Here is a 23000-nt window from a genome sequence, read left to right as displayed (position 1 = left end):
ATATTATTAAAAGAACACTGACTAACATGTTTCAATAGCCTACTCAGAGAGCACATGGTTTAGCTTCATTGAATTTACTGTTTCAATGTATGTAGAACAAAATGTTAAATGTTTTTTTTTCTGTTTCAACTTATCAAATAAAAAAATGTGATTCAAACTGTGTATCGTAAAAATGGAGGGGAGGGGAACCGTCACAGCCTAAGATATTCTAAAAATAATCTTTTAAAATTGAGCAGTTCTACTTTTATCTGATCATAATTTAACAATCAACATCCAAACAAATACAAAACTAAACAAACAAATCCTTTAAACCTGCCTTTTCATTTTGTACTGGAATCGGAAGGTTTAAATTGTCTCCTGGCAAAATTCTGATAGGAATTCAGATTTTTCTGAATTCTGAATTTTGCCATATCTGCTGTCGCTGGGAAGAATGTTGGTGATTGGTGGTCCAGCTACAGGTCAGAGACCAATTTCAAATGACAGCAGGACTGACCGATTATATCTTCCTTCTCTGGCCTTTAACTGTATGACAGGTTCTACCTGCTGTGGGACAAGCTAGTGAAAAAAATGAGCCAGCTTGTTGATTCATGAAGGAAGTTGATAGTAGTGTTATAACTAGTCAAGACATCGCTGCAAATGATTATCCACATCGTTTTCCAGATTAAATCTAAATGAGCGTAAAGCTTAACTGAGCTTACATTGGTGCAGAAAAAGGCTTTTGAGAGTTATTTCCACAGCAATCATGAACAGAATAGAATAGAATAGGATTAGAACCATTTGTCTCTGTGTTCGCACACTGTGGAACTAGATCTCTGGGTTTTGGGCCAAAGATGGATTTGTGAGTTAGGAAGTTTATCCAAGTCAGCTCATTGCCGTTAGAATGCGTGAGTCAGAGGGCCGAGGTTTAAGAGCCACAGTTCGCTACTGATGCCTTAAAAATCCATATGGCCGACCCCTGTTATCATGTATGAGGTTAGTCTGATCTCTAAGAGACTAAATGCCCTCGTATACATCCATTTCATCAGTTTAGTTAGAGTAGTGAGTAAACCACCTGGAGAAACACTTTATTTTATGTGAGCATAAAAAAATAAAATCTATTTCATAATATCTAATTAAAAACTGAATTAAAAGTTATCCACATTCTGTTAAAAATGCCGGTTAAAACTCATGACTTACAACTTTTGTTTTTAAAAACAATCAGTAAAGCAAAACATATACATGCTGCACGCAGATATAACAAAAGACACAACAAATGTCCGGATATTTATGTCTTATTTTATTTATAATCACCTTAATCTAAAGGTTTCAGGCCAGTATGATCAGATGCAATCAATTGTAAACATAAACTTTGTAAACCTGAGGAAAGCTTGTCTGCACGGTCCGCACGTCTTCCTGATCTGCTTGTCCATCAGCGATATCCTCTTGCGTGTCAGATTATACTTAATTATACTTAATCAGACATGCAATTATGTATTTAAATGCTATTTTATTTCTTTATATTTACTGGAGGTGTTGTGTTCTAAAGTTGCACATCATCCCACTTTGCTGACGAGCAGTTTTCACGTAAACACAGTAACACAACACTGAACATGATCCCGATGTTTTCTGCTTGTGTCTGTGATGCTTTTCTTGTAGGCCAGGTTCCTCCAAAGCAGCACTGGGCCACATAAAGCTGAATTCGAGGCCTAAGCTCCTCTGAGAGTGAAGGCTACCACAGATCACGGTTCTCTGGGAAATGTTGTTAAAGTAGGACTGATATGATATTTAATTCATTGAGATAATATGTATGGCTGTCAATGAGAAGATAAAGCCAATGCAGAAGCAAAGTCATTTTTACTGTTATTACAGTAACAGCACAGCGCAGTGTGTTCAGCTGGAAAACATCCCATTTAAACTGTTTATGACAGTGTGATTATTTTAAAATTTCACCAGTTCACAAGCCATACACTGTAGTGATCTTTAACCCTTAGAAGACTAAATTTATTACTATCAATTTGCTGTACTTCTGATATGTAACTACATAATTTACATTAGGTGTGGGCAATAGGACAATATTTTATTGTTATCATGATAAATTATGTAACAATATGCTTTTCTTAGTATATCGTGGATACCGTCAGTATTTAGCACGGACTAAGTACATGTTTATTACAAAGTAAGTATAATTTCTTTAATTGGATGTAATGCAGCGCATTTCTTAGGACAACGAATAAAAATCACTGTAGTTGTAGGTTTATTATTATTATTATTATTATTATTATTATAGTATATTGTATGTGCAATAGTACAGGTTCTTTTATTGTCTCTTCAAACTTATTAAATCTCAAAAAAACTAAATACTGTGATGCATATTGTGTATTATGAAAATGTCTTCAAACATCATGATATTTTTGCCATGTCTCCCACCCCTAATGTATTAAATTATACAGTCATGTAAGGAATTACATTTACATTCAACTTACATTCTGTATTGGCAGCCTCTAACCTGCACTAATGAATTTTCTGTTTGTTTTGATGTCAAGTTATGGCAAAAACATAAATGTAAACAAAATGCTCTCTTTGTAAAACAAGACTGTGCGCATAATAATTTCATCTAATTAAAATCATAATATCTCTTCTTCTATTTACAAACACACATGTGGTGTCAACTGAAAGATTAGCAGCATTCACAATGAGCTACAACTGAGAAATAACTGCTATAAAATGATGCCACGCTTTTGTTATCGCCAGCGATAACAACAACAACTGCACTATTACACCACAACAGCACAAATCAGCCTTTACCAGTGAACCTGAAAGAAAACATTCTTGCCTTGAATGTCGTTACACATTCTTTCAGTGTTTGTGTCGACAGTCCACCTTGGTCTTGCACAGTGTTGGACGCCATAATCACGCAGTGCAAAAACTCCAGCTTAAGGAACACAGCAGTAAATCTCAGTATACAGTTTACTCTAAATTTCAGTCTTCATTCAGCGCTAAACTGAGTTCGTGTGAGAGCACTCGGTTTTTCTGAAGCTGTTGATAGTGGCGGTCTGCACGATCAGAAAGAGAAAGGAGAGGAACATAAGAATGGACGAAGGGAAACAAATGAAGTGTGTGTGTGTGTGTGAGATAGAGAGAGAGAGAGAGAGAGAGAGAGAGAGAGATAGGTGTTAATAAATGCATTGACATGACCTGATACCTGAACATATCAGAAACTTCAGAGTAGGGCTTTCACTGTTGACTATGGCAGCTCTACTTAATATGTATGGCTGTCAAAGATGAGATGAAGGCAATGCAGATGCAAAGTAATTCTGTTACTGTTATTACAGTGTTCAACTGCATAAAACATCAATTTAATCAACTTAAAATGTCGATGCAGGTGTGCAGCTCTACTTAATCATGGACAACTGAAGATAGCAGCAGACATTCAGGTGAAATATTCTTTAATCTGTGTGTTGCAGTTCTGCAGTTCAAATAATAAAGCCTAACTCTGAATAATGCTGGATCCTGCTAACAGGCTAACCTGCTCCTCCAGTAGTATTCAGAGTTAGACTTTATTACAATTTACAATCATTTTTAAAAGCCATATTCATTTTAAACTTTATGGACATGCAATGTTTTAAACTTATATAACTATACATGCAGTTGTGAGAAGCTGCTGGTGACGGTTTCCTCTGTTTTAATGATGATCCAAAAATGAGTGCTACTTCAAATCATTGATGAAGTGCAATTTTAATAAACTATCCATTTTAATCATGTAATTGTGACAGCCCTACTTCAGAAGTTGTTTTGTCTGAGTCTTCTTTCCTACAGCACTTGCAGAAAACATCAATTAAGTTTACAGTATAAACTCACTGATATTAAGATAGGAGGACACAAACTGTCAGAGCAGAAAATGGAATATAAGGTGGTGAGAAGGGCTTTTCTGGATTTTATTCAAGCTTCTCAGCAATAAATTAAGAACATTAGAAAGAACTAAGACAAACTAAAAGAGACTGAGCAAGTGGGCAGCTTACACAGATGGAAGAAAGTTTTTTTTATTATTTTACAGAAAGCAAAATAACTCAAAGTTCTGTACAACAGATGGGACATTAGAGCTGGTGCTCCATCCCCACTGAGGAAGGTGTGATGGAGGAAAGCAGCGGTGCCAGAAAGTAGGAAAGGGACATAAATGGTGACGAGCAGGTGCCACTCAGCCAGCGCCAGGGGCCACAGATGAGATGAAAAGAATTTATCTATGTGGACGAGAGCGGGAGAAAGAGAATGTGATGGAGGACAAAAAAACAGGCAAGCAAGGAAGGAGGTAGGCAGCATGCAATGGTTAGGAAGAACGCCCATTTGTGCACGTGTGTGACAGTAAAACCGCTAATGCTGTTATAACCGCTAATATACTCACCGGCCACTTTATTAGGTACTATTGTTTATTAGGCTTTATTGTTCAGACGCTTGTAGAGGTGGTCAAGACGACTTGCTGAAGTGCAGACCGAGCATCAGAACGGGGAAGAAAGGGGATTTAAGGGGCTTTGAACGTGGCGTGGTTGTTGGTGGCAGACGGGCTGGTCTGAGTATTTCAGAAACTGCTGATCTGCTGGGATTTTCACACACAACCATCTCTAGGGTTCACAGAGAACGGTCCGAAAAAGAGGAAATATCCAGTGAGCGGTCAGTTGTGTGGATGAAAATGCCTTGTTGATGTGAGAGGTCAGAGGAGAATGGGCAGACTGGTTCCAGATGATAGAAAGACAACAGGAAATCAAATAACCAACCAGAATCTCTGAGGAACGTTTCCAACACCTTGTTGAAAGTCTGACACGAAGAATTAAGACAGTTCTGAAGGAAAAAGGGGGTCCAGCCTTTTACTAGCAAGGGGTACCTAATAAAGTGGCTGGTGAGTGTGTGTGTGTTAATTATATATAAGTAACTACATTAATTAGACCTACATTCAGACTGCAGTGCAGAAGTCAATGGCATGACACTTTTACATTCAAACTTTATGTAACTTTGATTAAGATTTTAACTAAATCAGAACATTATACTGTGTTAGTGGGAGATGGACAGAATCTGATCAAAGGAAAACAATAAGACAAGAAGAGTAAGTATACATACACACACACACACACACACACACACACACACAAGGTGGTGATATTTACATGGAGGTCATGTCGTTGAGGGCGTGGTCCAGCTCCTCACTGATGGCTTTGTACTTGAGTTTCTGAGCATACAACTCATCTACAATAGCCAATCAAGTCACAGAGCAGCATGTGGGGGAGTGATGGAAATCATGATATGGCAGTGCAGGAGAGAGACGTGGACGAAAAGAAGGGACACGCAAAGAGAGGAAAACAAAGAGATGAAGTGAAACAGAAAAAAACTTGAAGAAGAAATGAAAAGGAAAAATCAACAGCCTTATAGAAATGTTCCTCAGCCATGGCGGTGTCTTTACAATGGCACATCAAATTAAATACATAAGTGAACTGCAATGCCATTTCATTTAAAACCCTCTACAATGTCTACTGACCTAATGAAATGCTCAGTTAAGAACAGACCGTGATTATGACAGTATGCTGAACATGAACAAGGCAATGACAACATGTGTTAAATGCTGCTTTATACTGGAATATTCTGGATGTTCATCCATTGTGATGGGAGCAATGGGCTTTGTGATTTTCTGCAATAAAATAATAACTTAGCCTGTGTCAAAGAGCATTATAAGCGAGAGATATGTGGAAAAAGACGTACCCTCAAGATCATCAATAGTCTTCTCAAGCTTGGCAACTGATCTCTCAGCAAACTCAGCACGAGTCTCAGCCTGTGGCACAGAAAGGCATATGAGTTCACAAACATGCACTACTAGCGTCAGATCAGATCCGATCTGGCCTGTATTTGCTATTTATATAAGATCTGCAATTGACTGTTTTTCTCTTTATTTTGGCTGATCTGTGTTGAGACATTCTGACATGCATAATGTGGGCCAGCTCAAGTTCAAAAGTGCTTTGAATGCTGTTGCTGCATCTTGCCAAAAATGTCATCTGTGAGGTGAGGAAATATTTCAGTGTGCAAAGAGGATGACCCTAACGAAGACTGCAATCTCTAATCACTGCAATGAAAAAGGGAACTACACTCAAGACTTTCCAAGTGGACTTCATGTAAAGAGCAAATTAACAATGTTATTGGCTTTGTTGCCTGTTGTGTATAAATAGATCTGGCCATAAAAGCCTCCTTTGATGTGAACATCTCAGAGACTATGAGTAAACACACCTCCTTCAGCTTATCTGTCAGGACCTTGATCTCCTCCTCATATTTGTCCTCCTTTATAGAGTACTGTGGACAGAAACAACCAGACGGAGGGAGTAAGAGGACTGTCTACTTTCAACTTACAATAACACACAAACATGCATTCTAGAGCACACACACATCAACACACACACAGCCTTACCTTCTCAGCCTGGGCCTCCAGAGACTTCAGGAGGTTGGTCACTGTCTTCAGCTCCTCCTCCAGCTCAGAGCACTTACTGGGGTACACAGAAGGGTGGAAACGAGAGAAAAAATGAAATAATAAAAGCACAAACATTGAGTTGCATCATTCTGAGCTCGACCCTATCAGTTACAAGGAAAAGTCCTGACCGCAGATTCTACCTTTATTAGTGTCGCTGTTATATTCAAATCTTAAAGCTCCACACTTCCACACTTCTGTTGGTGTTTGACAACACAAGCTTCCCTTTACATTGTGCGTCTCATAACGAATAGATCAACAGCAATGGTCAAAAATAACGAACAAAGTCGTGTTACTTTATTGTACAGAATGTTAAGAAACATTATTCTGTCTCCTTTAAAGTTTCCTTTTCAGACATATGAGAAGTTAAGCAATATGTTTACACGGCAATGTTGGGAAGACATGCCCCGCTGGTGGCAGTTCTTATTACAGGTTACTTGTGGTTAATTAGACTACAGCTGTTCTTGTGGTTTATGAAAAATCTTACCCCTCATTAAGCTCAGCACGCTCCTCTGTGCGCTCCAACTCACCCTCAACAATCACCAGCTTACGTGCTACCTGCACACGTATTCACAATCACAAGGGCAAAGGAATAAATGACACAGCCAAAACACAGACGTTAGAAAATACGTGGGGTGGGTTGGGTGAATTAGCTCACCTCCTCATATTTGCGGTCAGCCTCCTCAGCAATGTGCTTGGCCTCCTTCAGCTGGATCTCCTGCAGCTCCATCTTCTCCTCATCCTTGAGGGCCCTGTTCTCAATGACCTTCATGCCTCTGAGAGACAGAGAAACGTACAATAATGCCGTCACCTTGTTCCAACTCATTTGACTTTATATGACACATACGGTACAAATCACTTCACACAACACACACCTCTCACTCTCATCAGCAGCCTTCTCAGCCTCCTCCAGCTTCTGCAGGGCAGTGGCCAGACGCTCCTGGGCACGATCCAACTCCTCCTCAACCAGCTGGATACGTCTATTCAGGGAGGCCACATCACCCTCAGCCTGAACACAGAACACAGAAGCTCAGGCCTCACCGCGCTCCGTCTCGTTCTCCCTCTCATACACATAACTAGACAAGTCACTGAAACCTGGGCCTGTGCTAAACACGGCGGGGGGCGGGGGGGCGGGGGGCGAGACACCTGCGTTTTATTTATCTGAGGATTCAGTTTATTGGGCCATGTCTTATCGACAAAAGCAGCTTTGTGTCGTTCTGACCATTTCTGTCCTCCCATAATAAATACGAGAGAATGACACAATTTTGTGCCATTAAACTCCACCACGGCCACTAAGGTGATCAGAATTCAGGATAGCCAATAATGCGGTCCAGTTAACAGCTACAGGGAGCGGGCGACCGCGACGCGCCCCACACAGCGCTCTGCAGGCTACAGGCAGCGAGGCCAGTTCGACCGGCCGGTCTACAGGGCCGCCGCTGAGGGTCTCAGGGTCTGAGGGTCTGCTCTGCGGTCTCGGGGAGATCCGCTGCTAACACGCCTGACAGCTAGTCCACTAATGGGCTTAACGACACGAGCTCGGGCTTAACCGCTCCTCTCGCCGCGCGCTCCGCGAGCAGCTGCTCCTGCAGTCCGGCGGTCCTGCTCCCGGCGTCGTCCGTCACTTCTTGCAAGGATCTGATTTTCTTTTTGACCGCTTCAAGATACGTCGCCCCTGCCATCCCACAAAGCGGGTCGACTCGGGTGGTCCAGCAGTTTACCAGCGCCTCGCTGGAGGATGCTGCCTCTAGTGAGCTGCGCCAAAAACCGGAAGTTATTTTTCCCCACTCGTATTCCGGCCAGCTGCCGGTAAGCACAAACTGCGGGAGCTTGCCGGAAAACGGGCGTGAAAACATGACGCGTCTTCACTGCGTTGGTTTGCCCGGATGACGACTGAGCGCGCGTTTCAAACAGAATCGCCTTTTAAAGGTTGGCATTAATGTAAATTAATGTAAAGCGCGAGCAGTTAAACGCGCTCAGCGCGGTGCAAATGCGTTCGCTGTGTTATATGAAAATAACTTGGTGGATAAACTTTTAGGACCGCAGGGGTTTGACACGACTATATACCGCATCGCGCGCTGCCGAGTTATTTAAATCTCTCTCATTTGAAATGTTTTGAACGGTTTGCTCCGCGCGGCCTTACGGCAATAACCCATTTATGAAGTCGCAGTGCCACCTAGTGGTTCAGGGGACATGTTGCTTTGATGTAGCCGAGCTCCGATTCAGACAGGACCGTCATCACTGCCGCACATGAAAACAGTCCTATCGGAGCGTCTGGACGAGGAGTCGCCTGTGTTTTTAAACTGGAAGTGGAGCTGGAGGTGAGTTACTGGTATCGTGACCGGCTGTTGGGGTTATTTGAGGCCGGCTGGCTTACGTCACTCTGCGCTGAACAATGCGCTGAAGTAGCCTAAAGCAACTGTATCCGCAGAATCGGAGATGAAATTCTACACGTGCACACATTTAAAGCCCGTGGCTTATAGCAGGGGCCACAGGCGACCCCCGAGGACCCGATACCTTATAAAGCGCTGCGCTAAATTTAACACCTAACCGATCTGCGCGTATAGCGGTGTAGGTTTTCAGTATGCAAATGAGGGCCTGTCGACTATCACTCACATCACATTTTCAAAGAAAAAGCAGGCTAGTGTGCATAGGTGCGGTGGGCGTGTCCGGACTGTTGTTTTTTGTGGGAAAGATAATAAAAAGTAATGTAACCGGTGTTTCATCAAGGTGTGTGTCGGTAGGGCGTGTGGTGAAACTTTTCCCCTTACGGTTCAAAACTTAAGGCGATCAAAGCGCCTGTGATCAAATGCCGTCACTTACATCGGTGGCTTTCTTCTCGGCCAGCTCCAGCTTCTCCTGAGCATCCTTCAGAGCCTCAGAGTACTTGTCCAACTCGTCCTCAGTTGCCTTCAGTTTCTTCTGCAGCGCGACCAGGTCGTCCTCCAGCTGAGGGGTGCGTTCACAGAGAGAGAGAGAGAGAGAGAGAGAGAGAGAGAGAGAGAGACAGAGAGAGAGAGAGAGAGAGACAGAGAGAAACACACGGTGCTCAGAGAAGCCAGCGTCAAAACATCGACACACACGCTGCATGCCGCTGATATTAGCCTGCATTACACAACCGCCCGCTGCGAAGCCCAGCGAGACCTGGCGGGACCATCGGCTACAGCATAAACTGCAAAATGAAGAAATGCCGTTTGTAAACAGAACAGATCTTCCAGAAACATGAAACATGCACATCCAGAAGTCTGACATTCCCTCATAGACTAGTCGCAGTTTGTTTAACGCAAGCTTCAATCGACCATCTCTATGTGAAGCAGCTTGCACCGCTATCTGTACGAATGCCCCGGTGATGCCAACCTGCTTGCTCCTGTCCTCTGCTGCCTTCTTGTCTCCCTCGGCCTGCTCTGCTCTGTCCAAGGCATTCTCCTTGTCGAGCTTGAGCATCTGCATCTTCTTCTTAATGGCATCCATGGCTGGTTATTGTTCAGGCGGCTGCTCTGAATGTCACAGGGGGGTAAACTGGTTGGAGAGAGGCAAGGAGGACGTGTGTGTGCCGAGCTGAACGCTGAGCTGGAGTGCGAGCCCACTCTCGCCCGGGAGCTGTCAAATATGTGCCTTCGCACAGGGCAAGCGAGTCCCTGACGGACACCCAATACTTTTTTGGGCACGGCTCCTGCAGCTTTCTGGTTTTTTTTAAGGAGCCGTTCGGCGATTCGCTGCGCCGAGACATTTGACCATTCATATGGCTATATATGGGATATGGGGCCAAGACGCACCCCTTACCCCAAGACGCCCTGCTCCTATTTCTACCTCCCTTGCACCCCCACCCTCCAGCCCACAGAACCTCGGAAGGAGAACGTATAGGCCAAGCGTGGAGACGCGCGTTAAGTTCACATGGGCACGACTTCTAATTGCTCATCATTTATGTCAGTTGTTCTAGCTTTACAATCACAGCGGCACACGTCATTAAGCATTTTAGGCAGAGTTAGTTTTTAACTCAAACCTGCTGGGAGGGAGAGGGAAATGTGGAAGTGGGCAGAACGTCTTCACCCTGTGAGATGTGTGTGGAATCACCTCTGGCGTGGCTTGTGCTACAGGCGGTGTGCCTTTTAATTACCGTTGATCCACGAGAGCGCACGTGGGTTAATCGTTATTAATGAATTGGGGGTCGTTTGCCTCTGATATGTGTTATGATTCGACATGAGCTGCCTCAGCTCGTGGGATTCCCAGCTGGGCAGAGGTTTTCAGGTGTTTCACTCTGACTGACCGCCGGCCTGCAAGCGATTATAACGCGCTTGTTAACGTTAATTGTTCTGCAGAGTGGCGCTGGATTGGCGATGCATGGCAGCCGTGTCGGAGGGGGGGAGGTGGGGGGGTGTTAGTTGCCCCTCTGGGCTTTGTTCACAGGCCGAAGCGCATTACGCACGGCTGCTCCTTCGCAGCTCCGTGTCACCACCCTCGTCGCGTTTGCACCAGGCCTTCATTAACGGCTTAACTCCGGCAGCCCGCAGCCGCGGAAGCCGGCCACGGAATGTGGTTCAGCTGGCCGCCGGATCACACCGCGCTGCCCCGTTTGGTCAGGCTTACTACACCACTGCCACCATTCCAGTCAGGCTGGACTAAGCAAGTTACAAGACCTGTTAATTACATACAAGCTGCGGCTTTAATGCGCGCACCGCCGCATGGCGAGGTCCTAAACGGCTCGGCCAGCCGGGCGCGCAGCTAATAATTAGGGTGGAAAACGCATCGGAGCGGGAACTCGAGGGAGCTTTTCAGCCTTTCTCTCTCCACGTTGTCGGAGATCAGCCAAAACGACAGCTGTGAAGAGTGAAAAGCCGAGAGAAAGTGACTTTAAACACGGCCCGTCGATCCTGCTGATCGCCTGCGCTCAGCCCGGTTCTTACGTTACTTTAAGGAGTTATTTTTGGTCGCGCTTCCTCAGAGCAACACCTGCCTCCCTCCCTCTTCACAGCAACACCATCAGCACTGGAGAGGCAGTTTGAGGAGCCACAGAAATGACCGGTTGCAGCAACATCGTATTTAGTTGAGGTTATTCAGCGTTTTGCATGTTCTGGAAGTGTTCAGAGTGACAGCATTTTAGACATTTGAATGAACCAATAATATTCATTTATAACGTCATTATTCATTTATTAACACGGGCTTATAACATTCCCTCTGTAGTGTGAGCGGAAGGTCTTGGCATAGTGGTGGTAATGTGTGTTTGTGTTGCTCTAGTGCTGAAAGATTTCAGTCTTTTGTCGTGACCAGACTAGATCGCCCAAGATCACCCACAAACAGTGCAAGTGGGCACACAGCGTGCAAAATCCTAACAGGAAATCTTGCCAACACTGGAGAAACCACGCTGCTTTTATCTGGCACTTCGACCTGATAAATGCCATTGGACTAAGCTCAGCTTTCCCTGAATGTTACAGAGCTTTAACGGTCATTGTTGGCATACCCCAGGGTCATGTTGACAGTCCAACGATTTAACAACACTAGCAATACCAGGGCACTGGTCACAACGGAGTCAGAACAAGGAGCAGCTAGATGACGGCTTCCATTAAGTTGTATTGCGTCAGGGTTCATAAGAGAATTTATAGTGTGCATCACAGAATCTGCATTTACGTGTGCAGCTGAAATGTCCGGACGCTCAAACACAACAGTTCTACATCATATTGACTACATTCAGATCATCTAGAACACAGTGTTACAAGAAAGGCCATCAGCAGACGCATGTATACATACAGACATCTGCTGATTGCCTTTAGCTCTGGTCACATTCAGTATGCAGCATGTAGGACATTAAATCTTCAAGCAGAAAAGAACTTGTGAGGAGATGAGATGTGTGCTGTTGTCACAGCTCAGTAAGTTCTCCTCATATTAATAACCAGCATGATAAACAATAAATACACACTCATTATGCCATTACACCACCTCCACCAGCCTGGACACCTGGCCCGCTGATGCAAGTCAGGTGGGTCCATGGATTCGTGCTGTTGGCATGAAATTCTGACCGCATCTTCTTTGTTCTTCAGCAGAAGTCATGATTCATTAGACCAGGCTGCATTTTTTGTCTTCAGCTGTCCAGTTATATTCAGCCTGTACCCACTGAACCGCAGCTTTCTCTTCTTAGCTGATAGAGATGAGGCCAGTGTGGCTTTCTGCTGTTGTAGCCCATCCACCTCAAGGTGTGATGTGTATTCTGGGATGTTTTTCTGCACACTACAGTTTTACAGAGTAGTTTTCTGAGTTACTGTAGCCTTTCTGTCAGTTTGACATAGTCTGGCCATTCTCTGTCGACCTTGCTCATCAGCAAAATTTTTCAGCCTGAAGAATTTTTTCCTAATTCTGGTGGTTGACAGTACTTAAAGATGCTAGCCTGTATCGGTGTGATTTAAGGCACTCCAACTCTGCCATATGATTGGCCGATTAGATAAGTGCATGGATGAGTAGGTGTTTATGTAGGTTTTACTCTTATCTTGTTTGGTCAAAACACTAAAGCTCAAAAATAAAAGGGCTAGCAGCAGAAAAGCAGTCCAGGAACTGCAAAAAGACGATGGAATGGAATTCATCCTTAAACATGACAAATACTAACCAACTATGAATAGTTGAAGGGGAGCTGCATAAAAACAGATCACTTTCATAAACACGTAAAAGCAGAAGTAAAAGAGCAGCACAAACCCTTCAAAATGACCAAAGTTTAAACTTAAAAAGTCACCTCAAAACTTTCAAACTCTCCACCAACATGAGTTTCATCCACTTTTATTCTCCCTCTGCTTGTCTGATGGTGCTCAGAGACCATAAAGTAAAATCGATGACGGTAAGTCAAGGCTAGGTCTGAGAACATGGCATTCTCTCAATAGATTAAACACTGTGTTGTGGGAGACACCAGCAGAGATCTCTGCTACATGTTTAAAAGATGTCATCCTCAGGAGGCCCAAATTAGCACCCCCCACCCCCAAGTCCCTGTTCCGCCTGATATAGCTGGGCAGCTTTCTGCTGACTCAGGCATACCAGCCTTGCCTCTGCCAAAAAGAGAATCTTAAAGGGGCACAGTCCCCGATTACAGAGGCTCCAGGAGACGTTGCCTTTTTCAGATGATCACAGTTCGTTTTTCCAACACAACCGGTGAGCTAGAGCCTTTTAAGCCTTGAAGTCCTCGAAATAAATGTAGTCTAGATCACTTGGACAACTCAGAAGCATACGGTACCGTATACTACAGCCCAATAATTATGAAAAACTGGAACCAATAAGAATACAGATTTTAAGCAGGAAAACATTCTAGTAACGTCGAGTGAAATAATTGAATAAAACTGCAGAGTTTATAGTGCCTGTTATGATTTTCATTTGTCTGATATGAATGACCAAATATTATTATCAGTTCTTAAATATCACATTTTTAAAAACTGCAGAAAGTCTTTAACATAAATATTACACTGTGAGAGCTGGAGCTTCGCATAGCTCCTAACGGTTTTGTCAGTTTCTGTTTAACAACTCTTCCTTTTAAATCTTTGTGTCACCTTTTATTCTCATGATGGACGCTTTTTACACGTTTCTGCTAATGTATTCTCAGAAATTAATGTCTTTCCTCACGTCAGAGATATTAATAAAAACAAACCACTTAATGTCTCAACGTAATTGTGGGATTTTCAATGCTTACATTTCTAGATTAAACGCACATTTGAGGCTTGAAAAAGACTTCGAATGCATTTGATCTGCCACCTGTTTTCCATTTCTAAATGACCCCCTCTCAAAATTAATCGCACACTAAAATATGATTGGTTGATTTCAGTGTCCCAGTTTATATAATGGGCAAGTCACACCTGCCACTACTAGATCTGCATACCCTGCCTGATTTTTGTCAGGCATTCATTAAATAAATTCCATTTAGTGCCCATAACATGGTTATCTGGTGAAACACGTCTCTCTGAGCTAATGTGATGCAATGTCATGAAACAGACAGTTATGCAGGGTACAGGCTGCACCATACATTGTAATGTGTAGGCACACGTGCTGGAGGTCTAACAATGGGAAAGCTAGCATTACTGCCCCTACCGAACTACCAGGGAGATTAAAAGTGATTAAACAAATTTCAGCCAAGAAGGCCCTGAGGGTCCCCAGTGTACACATCTCCGTATATAGTTTCTTCTCCATAAGCAGACCCAGCTTGAAACAGTGATTATTTTGCAGGGCTTCAGGAAGGAAAATGTCTGGGGTTACATTCCGCTACAACTGGTTGAGCCATTAAAGTGACTTGCAGTTCTTTTCATAATTGAAAAATAAAACCGACATGAAGCAGTTAAGACCGAAGCCCTATGAACAAGTGCCTGCCAATATAACAGAAGCACGAGGTCTAGCAAGACACCAAGACACAAAAGCCACATATTTTGAAATTCTTTATTTTCAGTAAATACATTTTCCTGCATCCAGATAAATAGTTTCCATACATTTCAATTCTGTAATTTTATTGTAGCACCCATGTAACAATCCCACGCTGACAAAAATGAGACACTCAAAACGTGCTAATTAAAATGTGTTAATGCATCTGGATGAACACTCGCTTGGTTTTCTTCCGGATCTCTTGTAGTGTTCACCCCAGAACTGTTATTTTGAGTGCGATTCTATTCTAGGACAAGTTGTGATACGACTGCCACCAGCCAATCATCAGATACGGTAGTGTTGTAAAATATGGACTGCACTTTGGACAGACTGTTACTCTGAGATTCACACTAGACCTAAAGGCAAAGGACTCAACACCTCCAATCTGAGAAGAGTCACGGAGCATGCTTAAGGAATGCAGTACAAAACTGTGCTGATTTAATGCATATATATAATATACATACCCATTGACATGTGCATATGCTATATACCTTCACTGTGTGATTGTTTCATATACTGAAAGGAAGTAGAAAGCACAGAACAGCTGAGCTTCATCAAAAAACAGGTACTACCAGGTTAGAAGTACACAGGCTCCTGCAAAGCATTTTAGTTGACTAAGAATGTCTCATCTCGCAGTTTTCCTTCCGTTGTTACAATCTGGAAAATAAAGCTAAGGCACTAAAAGCTAAGCAAATAATAAAAAGCAGCGAAAGATGGAGAAACATTGCAGCATTGAGCTACATCACAACTACCCAGGTCTGTAAGTAGACAGAGACAGCGAAACAGAAAATAACACGTACCTAGGTCTCAATATGAGGAAGAGGCACCATCACTACCAGTCTCTAGTGAGCATAAAAGTATGGCAAACTAAGTCTGGTTTAAAACTAGATAGAACCATCAACACGTTCAGTTCCACTTTGACCCAAACTCTTTTTTTAGATCGTCTTGAGAGATCACAGACAGCCACATGCACTCTGTGTTAGCATTTCAGTGTATAAACTACACGTGGATGTTCTGTTAGTGGCATGAATTCATTATAAAAACTACTAAACATTCAGATGTGGCTGCACAGAGCACAGTACCAGAGAGTGATCCACCTTTTTGCATTATAGTTTTGTAGCATGAAACACATTAAGGATAAGAAAAAGGTACTTCAGCTTCAGATGCTTACACAGCTTTAACATTCACAGCTGTCAAGATGGAGGCTACAATCTGACAGCAACATACTAGAGGACTTGTTCAGAGTCTTTCATCAATGCACAACAAGATGTGGAAGCTGTGACCCTTTTAGTACTTTTAAACAAGACAGCTCAGGGCTCCAGGCTCAGGCTCATACAATCAGCCTGAGTAGCCTCAAAAGATAAAGCACCAACACATTTCTCAAGCCATCTTAAAACACTGTATCAGTTAAAAGTACAGAAAGCCATATTTCGTGCATTAGTGGCTAGTTAACGTCTTATGGCCAGCCATGTGGCCTAGGTCGCCTCTTTTGTCACTGTAGCGGACAAAAGGCCTCACATTTCAGGATCACATTTGGTACCTGACCTGTTTGTAGTCAAAAACGACTGTCCAGCACTGTTGAAGGACACATTAGCATACTGTACTCATATAGCCCTTGTACGTTTGGTGCTGTTGGATGTACTTTAAAAACGAACAGCGATTTCTGAAACATTCACTGCTGCACCGTATACAGAAATCAGTGGTGTCCATCACCGGAACTTCATGTATAAATATCTTCATCACCACACACACATAGGGACTCACACACACAAAACCTAGTCGGTGGCCATTCAGTCCTCATCCTCTCTAAGCTCGCTGGGCAGGAATTTGTACTGTTGTTGTCTAATCTGAGCAAGCTTCTTCCTGGCCTCTTCCAACTCTCTCTCCTTCCTCAACATCTCTTCCTGTGCAGCGATAATCTGAGGGGTTACAGTGAACACACATCACACATCTAATAGCACTTCAAAATGACTGTTCATGGTTATTAGCAGCAGACAGAGATTAGGTTTGATAGATAGGTTGAAACCCTGGAGCATTCCTTTAAAGCAAAGGTAGGGAACTGAGTGGAGTCCAGCACATTACAGCTCTAATACAGTAAGTACACCTGGCAGTTAACAGAGGAGTTGAATAAAATGTGCAGGAAGCTGCCCCTCCAGGACCAGAGCTGCCCACCTCTGCTTTAAAGCAAAATATGTATAGTAGTGAGTTTCACCTGAGCAATTCCTCCGACAAACTTGGTCTTGACCACCACATTTTCGTCATCTGCCTTGTCAAAAGCTGCTTTCTGAGCCGCTTTTACCAGATTATCTGATGCTCGCTTCACTGCGTTGCCTGCAGCCTGTATACAAGACAGCATGGAAAAGTGGACCATGGAATTGGAAATTTGATTTAATTGCTCATCAGGTCATAAGCATAGTTATTAACCTTAACTTTTACTTTCACACATGGTCAGAATGTAAACAGGCCCCTGCCCTCTTGCCCTCAGACATCACGAGTGACCTCTTGGATAATAGTTGATTTGTATTGCTTCTGGTTTGTTTGGGTGAGGTAACACCAGGCACACTGTCTTATTATAGTACACTGTACTTGAATTTTCAGTTTAGCATTTAAATGAACCCTTTTTCTTGAGCCCTCACCCCAAAAAGTCCTTCTTCCTACATTGCCATCCAAATATGTGGACTTTGTGGAGGTTTAATGGCAGTAGTTAGACGCTGAGGTTTAAACATGTATATACTAAATTCTAAAAATAAATCAAAGACATATTTAATGAAATAAAAGACAGAAATGTTTACAACATTTACAGCAATTACAGATTCTCTTTGTGTGTGTGTGTGTGTGTGTGTGTGTGTACCTGTAATCTCTTCATTGCCTCAGAGTCCTGGTCAGCTTTCACTTTGCAGGCCACCAGCAGTTGGGCGGTGGATGCAGCTACCTGCTTGGCTGAAGAAATGAGCTTCTCCTCAGTGGCATGGCCTTGCACTGACGCGTTTGCGGCTTCACACAGGTTACTGGTTGCTGCCGCCACCATGCGCGCCTGAAACAGCGCAGAAATGGAGCTTCAACAAATGTGCATACATGTTTTCATAGAGCACTTTATTCTTAATTTGGATTAGGAATGATTCAAGGCTGTCTGAATGTTATTATTAATTCAGCTTTTCAGTGTTAAAACATGTCTCATGATGCTATTCGAACTCACAGCTGAGATGAGTCCTTGTGACCACTGGCCATCGTCCTCAGCATTAGCAGGGATGGAGCCCACCTGCAGAAGACATTAAAACACACTGCACACTGTACACGTATGTCTTAAACACTGATAATGCAATCAGTGAAAAGGTAACAGCTGATATTCACTGGTCTCTCTCTCGCTCTCTCGCTCTCTCTCTCTCTCGCTCGCTCGCTCGCGCTCTCTGTCTCTCTCGCTCGCTCGCTCTCTCTCTCTCTCGCTCGCTCTCGCTCTCTCTCTGGCTCTCTCTCTCGCTCTCTGTCTCTCGCTCGCTCTCTCTGTCTCTCGCTCGCTCTCTCTGTCTCTCGCTCGCTCTCTCTGTCTCTCTCTCTCTCGCTCGCTCTCTCTGTCTCTCTCTCTCTCGCTCGCTCTGTCTCTCGCTCGCTCTGTCTCTCGCTCGCTCTGTCTCTCTCTCTCGCTCGCTCTCTCTCTCGCTCGCTCTCTCTCGCTGTCTCTCTCTCGCTCTCTCGCTCGCTCTCTCTGTCTCTCTCTCTGTCTCTCTCTCTCTCCGTCTCTCTCTCGCTCGCTCTCTCTCGCTCGCTCGCTCTCGCTCGCTCACTCTCTCGCGCTCTCTCTCTCTCGCTCTCTCTCTCTCGCTCTCTCTCGCTCGCTCTCTCGCTCGCTCTCTCGCTCGCTCTCTCGCTCGCTCTGTCTCTCTCTCTCTCTGTCTCTCTCTTGCTCGCTCTCTCTCGCTCGCTCTCTCTCTCTCTCTCTCTCTCTCTCTCTCGCTCGCTCTCTCTCTCTCGCTCGCTCTCTCTCTCTCGCTCGCTCGCTCTCTCTCGCTCTCGCTCTCGCTCTCGCTCTCGCTCTCGCTCTCGCTCTCTCTCGCTCTCTCGCTCTCTCGCTCTCTCGCTCTCTCATATGTTGTGTGTTCTCAGAGTGTGCATATGATGTTACCTTGCCCTGCGCCACAAGCTCTCTCTGGGCAGCTGAAGCTGATTTGACCAAGGCACTAGTTGCTGCAGCAATAGATTTTGCTGCTTCTAAAATCTGCTCCTCGAAATCCAGACTCTCGTCAGCCTGCTGCAAAGAGATTGATCTGAATTTAATGCAAGTAAAAATAAAGAAACAGAATTCCAAAACCACAATGTATTCAAAAAGTGAACTAGTGTTGATTTGGTATCAATCATTATTTGGTATCAAATTCTTATTTAATTATTTAATAATTCAACTATATAAACAATATACCTTTATATACGTCAATGAACAGCAGTGTGGTTTGAAATAACTGAAGGGAAGTTGAGATTCATGTTCAGTTCTAACCAACAGTTCGAAACACCTACATAAGCACCTTACGGGCAAAACAGCTGTGGACGACGTGGGGAAAGCTTTTCTGAGGGACCAGACAATTGGTCATTTAAAAAAGAAAATACAGAATAATGTATGAATAATGATGAAATATACAGTGATGCTGCAAGGCCTGTGATAAAAGACACTGGGGCTGTCATGATATGCATGTTAATATACAGGGATTCCTGTGAAGTGATGGATGTTAAGATTTCATGCTATAATCATCAAAACAACAACATGGGGAAAAACTCTCAGAACTGTAAAAATGGTTTGGTTAGCCAACCTTTGGATAAAGCTGATGTTTTTATTTGTTCCCCTTCATAAATGTTCAGCAATTACTTTCTGAAAATTCAAAGAAACTGGAAAATACAAAGCTAACTTCAGCTTTGTCTGCTGATTAGTCAAGCTGTTTAAAATGCAGACTGGAGAAGTCAACAAGCGAAGTCACCTCCTCTTTGAGAACACACTGGGTTTCCATGCTAATGTGTCAGATATGTTAACTCATTTGTGAAGACATCACTCAAACGTCTCAGTTACAGGAACAAGAAGGAGAAAAAACCCAGAGTTGCAGCAGCTACTTCTCCCTACACAATACAAGCAGCTGCCACGTGCAGCCTGAACAGCGAAATGAATAACAGGGATGTTATAGATTCTGATTTGCACCACTACTCGGGTGTAGAGTGTCCTGGATGCCGAAGTTTGCTGTGAGAGATTAAGCCATGTTAAAAAAAAAGCCCCTCTCACGTTCGAAGGTAAGAGATCAGACTGTAAATGAACTTATAAGGTTCAACTCAATTAGGAGATTAGCAGCCTTATAGTCTACAGTATAATCTTTATTTTCATATGTCAAGCACATGAGCAAAATTACTATTCATTTATTTTATGTCTCCTATTAAAAAAATGCCTGTGCCAGTTACTCCTTCAAAACGCACTGTTGCCTTTTTGGGGAAAAAATACCAAATAATAACTAAACACAATACATGTGACAATTACGTTAGCGTGTCTTTTATAATTATGCAAAAACAATTATGGCATGTATTAAGTATAGCTGGACTGAATAACAACCCTTGTATACCAAACATATCAGACCGAGCCCTGCGCAGTGCCCCATCACTGGCAGAGAGCATCTGTATGGGTACCTTTGGTTTAGCTCTAGGTTTCAGCTGCTCCAGTTTTTTGGCAGCTGCTTCAATCGAGGCTGCAGCTCCCAGCAGCTCGGTTTCAGCAATCACTGTAGGATCCTCCGGGTCTACCCACTCGGTGCCTGAAAAACACACACACCCCCCAACACACACCGAGTGTATTTACTCCAAGCAGCACTCTCATAAATCTGGATAATTACCCTGAATGCCAATTTCACATGCAGAAAAAAGCATGAGATAACAGATGACCATCACAAAAACTTGAGATGAGAAACAACACATGATAGAAAACAGAAAAACAATAAATGTGATGTCATTCAGATGACAAATCTGCTGCTCTCTTCCAATCAGTACTCCGTTTTGCTCACATATGAGGTTAAAGGCACTGCAACACTGTCTTTGGACAACGACTTTAAAAAGGTTTAACTGAGTCCAAGTTTTAAAAACGCTTCATCTGTTAACCTTATTTGTGAACTTATGGGAACCAAGGATTCATGTCAAACATGTAGTCTAACTTTTTCTGCCCATCCATGAGAACAGAAACATAATTCTAAAGAAATGATCAAAGCTATTTCTTAATGATCAATAGTTAGAGAGATGATGGCACAAGAACGAGATGAAAATGCAGACTTGTGCTGGTCTGAACGTCACTTACCCTCATCTGGTGCAAGAAAGGAGACACAGCAGGCTTACTCACAATAAACATTTGGTTTCTAACTCAGAGCACAGGGGGTCTGGACTAGGGCACAACCGATAGAAATATTTGGTCATTAGATGATTCAAGTTTATGTCTCCATTGGCGTTAAACTGTAAATTTAGCTTAAGCAGTCTATGCAAAGATGGCATAAGAAAACAAAGAACCATTAAAACTCACAAATGATCTGTTCAGGAGTCCATTAGAACAGAAAATTAGGCTCCACAATTCCACCCAACATTAATATCAGTCAAGCCATAGTTTGGACCCACATTCCTGTAAAGCTGCTTTCTGACCACGTCAGTTGTGAAAATTTTACAAATAAAATTTATTTCAACTGAATTCTGTTTTTTCCTGCCTTTCATAGCTTCTGCTGTCTGAATGAGTTCAGTAACAGCTCCTGCTACTCGTTTGGAGAACACTGCCAAGTGCTGCTTCTGTTCGGCTGTGGGCCTCTGAAGGACCTACACACACACACACACACACACACACACACACACACACACTTTATAAAGGATCAACAACCTGTATGTTTTCTGTGGTGTTCTTATGCATTCGTGTTTGTATGGACCTGCAGAACATGCTCCAGTAGTCTAATATATCCATTGGTGCATTCGGTTCCATACAGAAGAGCTCTGCCCCTGACCTCCTCACTGACCCCATCATGATACGCTGCTTGCTGTGGTGGACACACAAACAAAATATTTTGTAACACAGCCACTCTGCAAAATGTAACTAAACGGCTTTACATCTGCTTGGTTGGTACACCTTGTGGTCAATAACTTTGTTTCTTGTGATCCTGTAGCCCTTCAGCAGTTAGAACAGTTGGACATATTTGGTTGGTGAATTGTTCTTAACCCAGCAACCCACTGAGGTGTTTAATAAACCCCAGAAAGGGTGCTGTGTCCGATGAACATGCACCACCTCAACACACTGACATCTCACTAGCTGTGGACTCCAACAAATAATATCTGGTTGTCTTTGATGATCACTTTCCATCAACATTTGCACAGCAACAGATGTGCAAATGATGGGTGACAAATGAAAGGAAAACCCTAAAAAATAAAGTGAGACGTGTTTAAAAAAAAAAAAAAAAATCAAAAATAAAATAAACAGAAGAGCTCAATGCAGGATGTGACCACACTGTGGCAGCACAAACAGTCCATCCACAAATTCAATGTCATAGTAGAACTGCAGCGCATAAATGTGATCAGGATATAAATAAATAAACTTAAAAGACAATTTGAGAGTTCAGTGGTGCAAACAGTACAAACATTATTCTATAGAGACATGGAAAAAAGTCCTGTGGTCAAATGAATCATATCCTGTTCACCATATTTAACAAGTGTGTCCATCTGTCCCCCAAGACAAACGTCACTGCAAATCCAATGCAAAGTTATGCCAACTGATCACCTTTATCATCCTATGATGAATCATTTCTTTCCTGATGGGAGGGGTCTCTTGCAGGATGTCCGTGCCTCTCCTCAGCAGGGCATGATGAGCAACAATACTTTGCTGACTATAATTACTATGTAAATCATACTACCTGAATCCAATTAAACAACTGTGGGAGATGCACAGATGTGCTCATTATGAAAAACATTTGAGGGAATATCTTTCAGAAGCATGGAGTTTCATCCCGACAGGACAGTTCCAGAAACTTGCACAATGTATGACAAAGCACTTTGCAGCTGTTCTGGTGACTCAGTGTGGCCCAACACGTTTCCCTTCATTGCGTTTTTCCCCTTAATGTGCCTCAGGCTTAGTAGGTGTACCTAATAAAAAGGCCAACATATG

At 43.1% G+C, this 23000-nt stretch overlaps 2 protein-coding genes across 3 annotated transcripts in view; both read right to left on the bottom strand.

Moving 5' to 3' along the window:
* Nucleotides 1-3994: 3994 nt before the first annotated feature.
* On the bottom strand, nucleotides 3995-10106 carry tpma (alpha-tropomyosin). Its single transcript, XM_017721576.2, has 10 exons — nucleotides 9833-10106; nucleotides 9299-9424; nucleotides 7354-7487; nucleotides 7137-7254; nucleotides 6966-7036; nucleotides 6422-6497; nucleotides 6244-6306; nucleotides 5725-5794; nucleotides 5136-5214; nucleotides 3995-4217 (listed from the first exon to the last, which is right to left on the bottom strand). The coding sequence occupies exons 1-10, from the start codon at nucleotides 9944-9946 to the stop codon at nucleotides 4214-4216; spliced, it is 855 nt and encodes a 284-aa protein (XP_017577065.1). The 5' UTR covers nucleotides 9947-10106; the 3' UTR covers nucleotides 3995-4213.
* A 4752-nt stretch (nucleotides 10107-14858) lies between these two features.
* tln2a (talin 2a) overlaps nucleotides 14859-23000 on the bottom strand; it is a 79529-nt gene continuing 71387 nt past the window's right edge. The window contains exons 50-58 of one of the 2 annotated variants that reach the window (XM_017721574.2): nucleotides 21775-21882; nucleotides 21562-21667; nucleotides 21165-21170; nucleotides 20507-20631; nucleotides 18975-19100; nucleotides 18051-18113; nucleotides 17706-17888; nucleotides 17067-17192; nucleotides 14859-16773 (exon numbers count right to left, since the gene is read on the bottom strand). In XM_017721574.2, coding sequence (XP_017577063.1) covers nucleotides 16645-16773; nucleotides 17067-17192; nucleotides 17706-17888; nucleotides 18051-18113; nucleotides 18975-19100; nucleotides 20507-20631; nucleotides 21165-21170; nucleotides 21562-21667; nucleotides 21775-21882 — 972 coding nt within the window. In that variant the 3' untranslated portion in view covers nucleotides 14859-16644. The remainder of the gene's footprint in view (nucleotides 16774-17066; nucleotides 17193-17705; nucleotides 17889-18050; nucleotides 18114-18974; nucleotides 19101-20506; nucleotides 20632-21164; nucleotides 21171-21561; nucleotides 21668-21774; nucleotides 21883-23000) is intronic. The other variant, XM_017721573.2, reaches the window with a different exon arrangement.

Source organism: Pygocentrus nattereri, chromosome 15 (assembly GCF_015220715.1).
Source record: "Pygocentrus nattereri isolate fPygNat1 chromosome 15, fPygNat1.pri, whole genome shotgun sequence".
Classification (NCBI taxonomy): Eukaryota; Metazoa; Chordata; class Actinopteri; order Characiformes; family Serrasalmidae; genus Pygocentrus; species Pygocentrus nattereri.
This window is presented reverse-complemented; position numbering and strand designations above follow the sequence as displayed.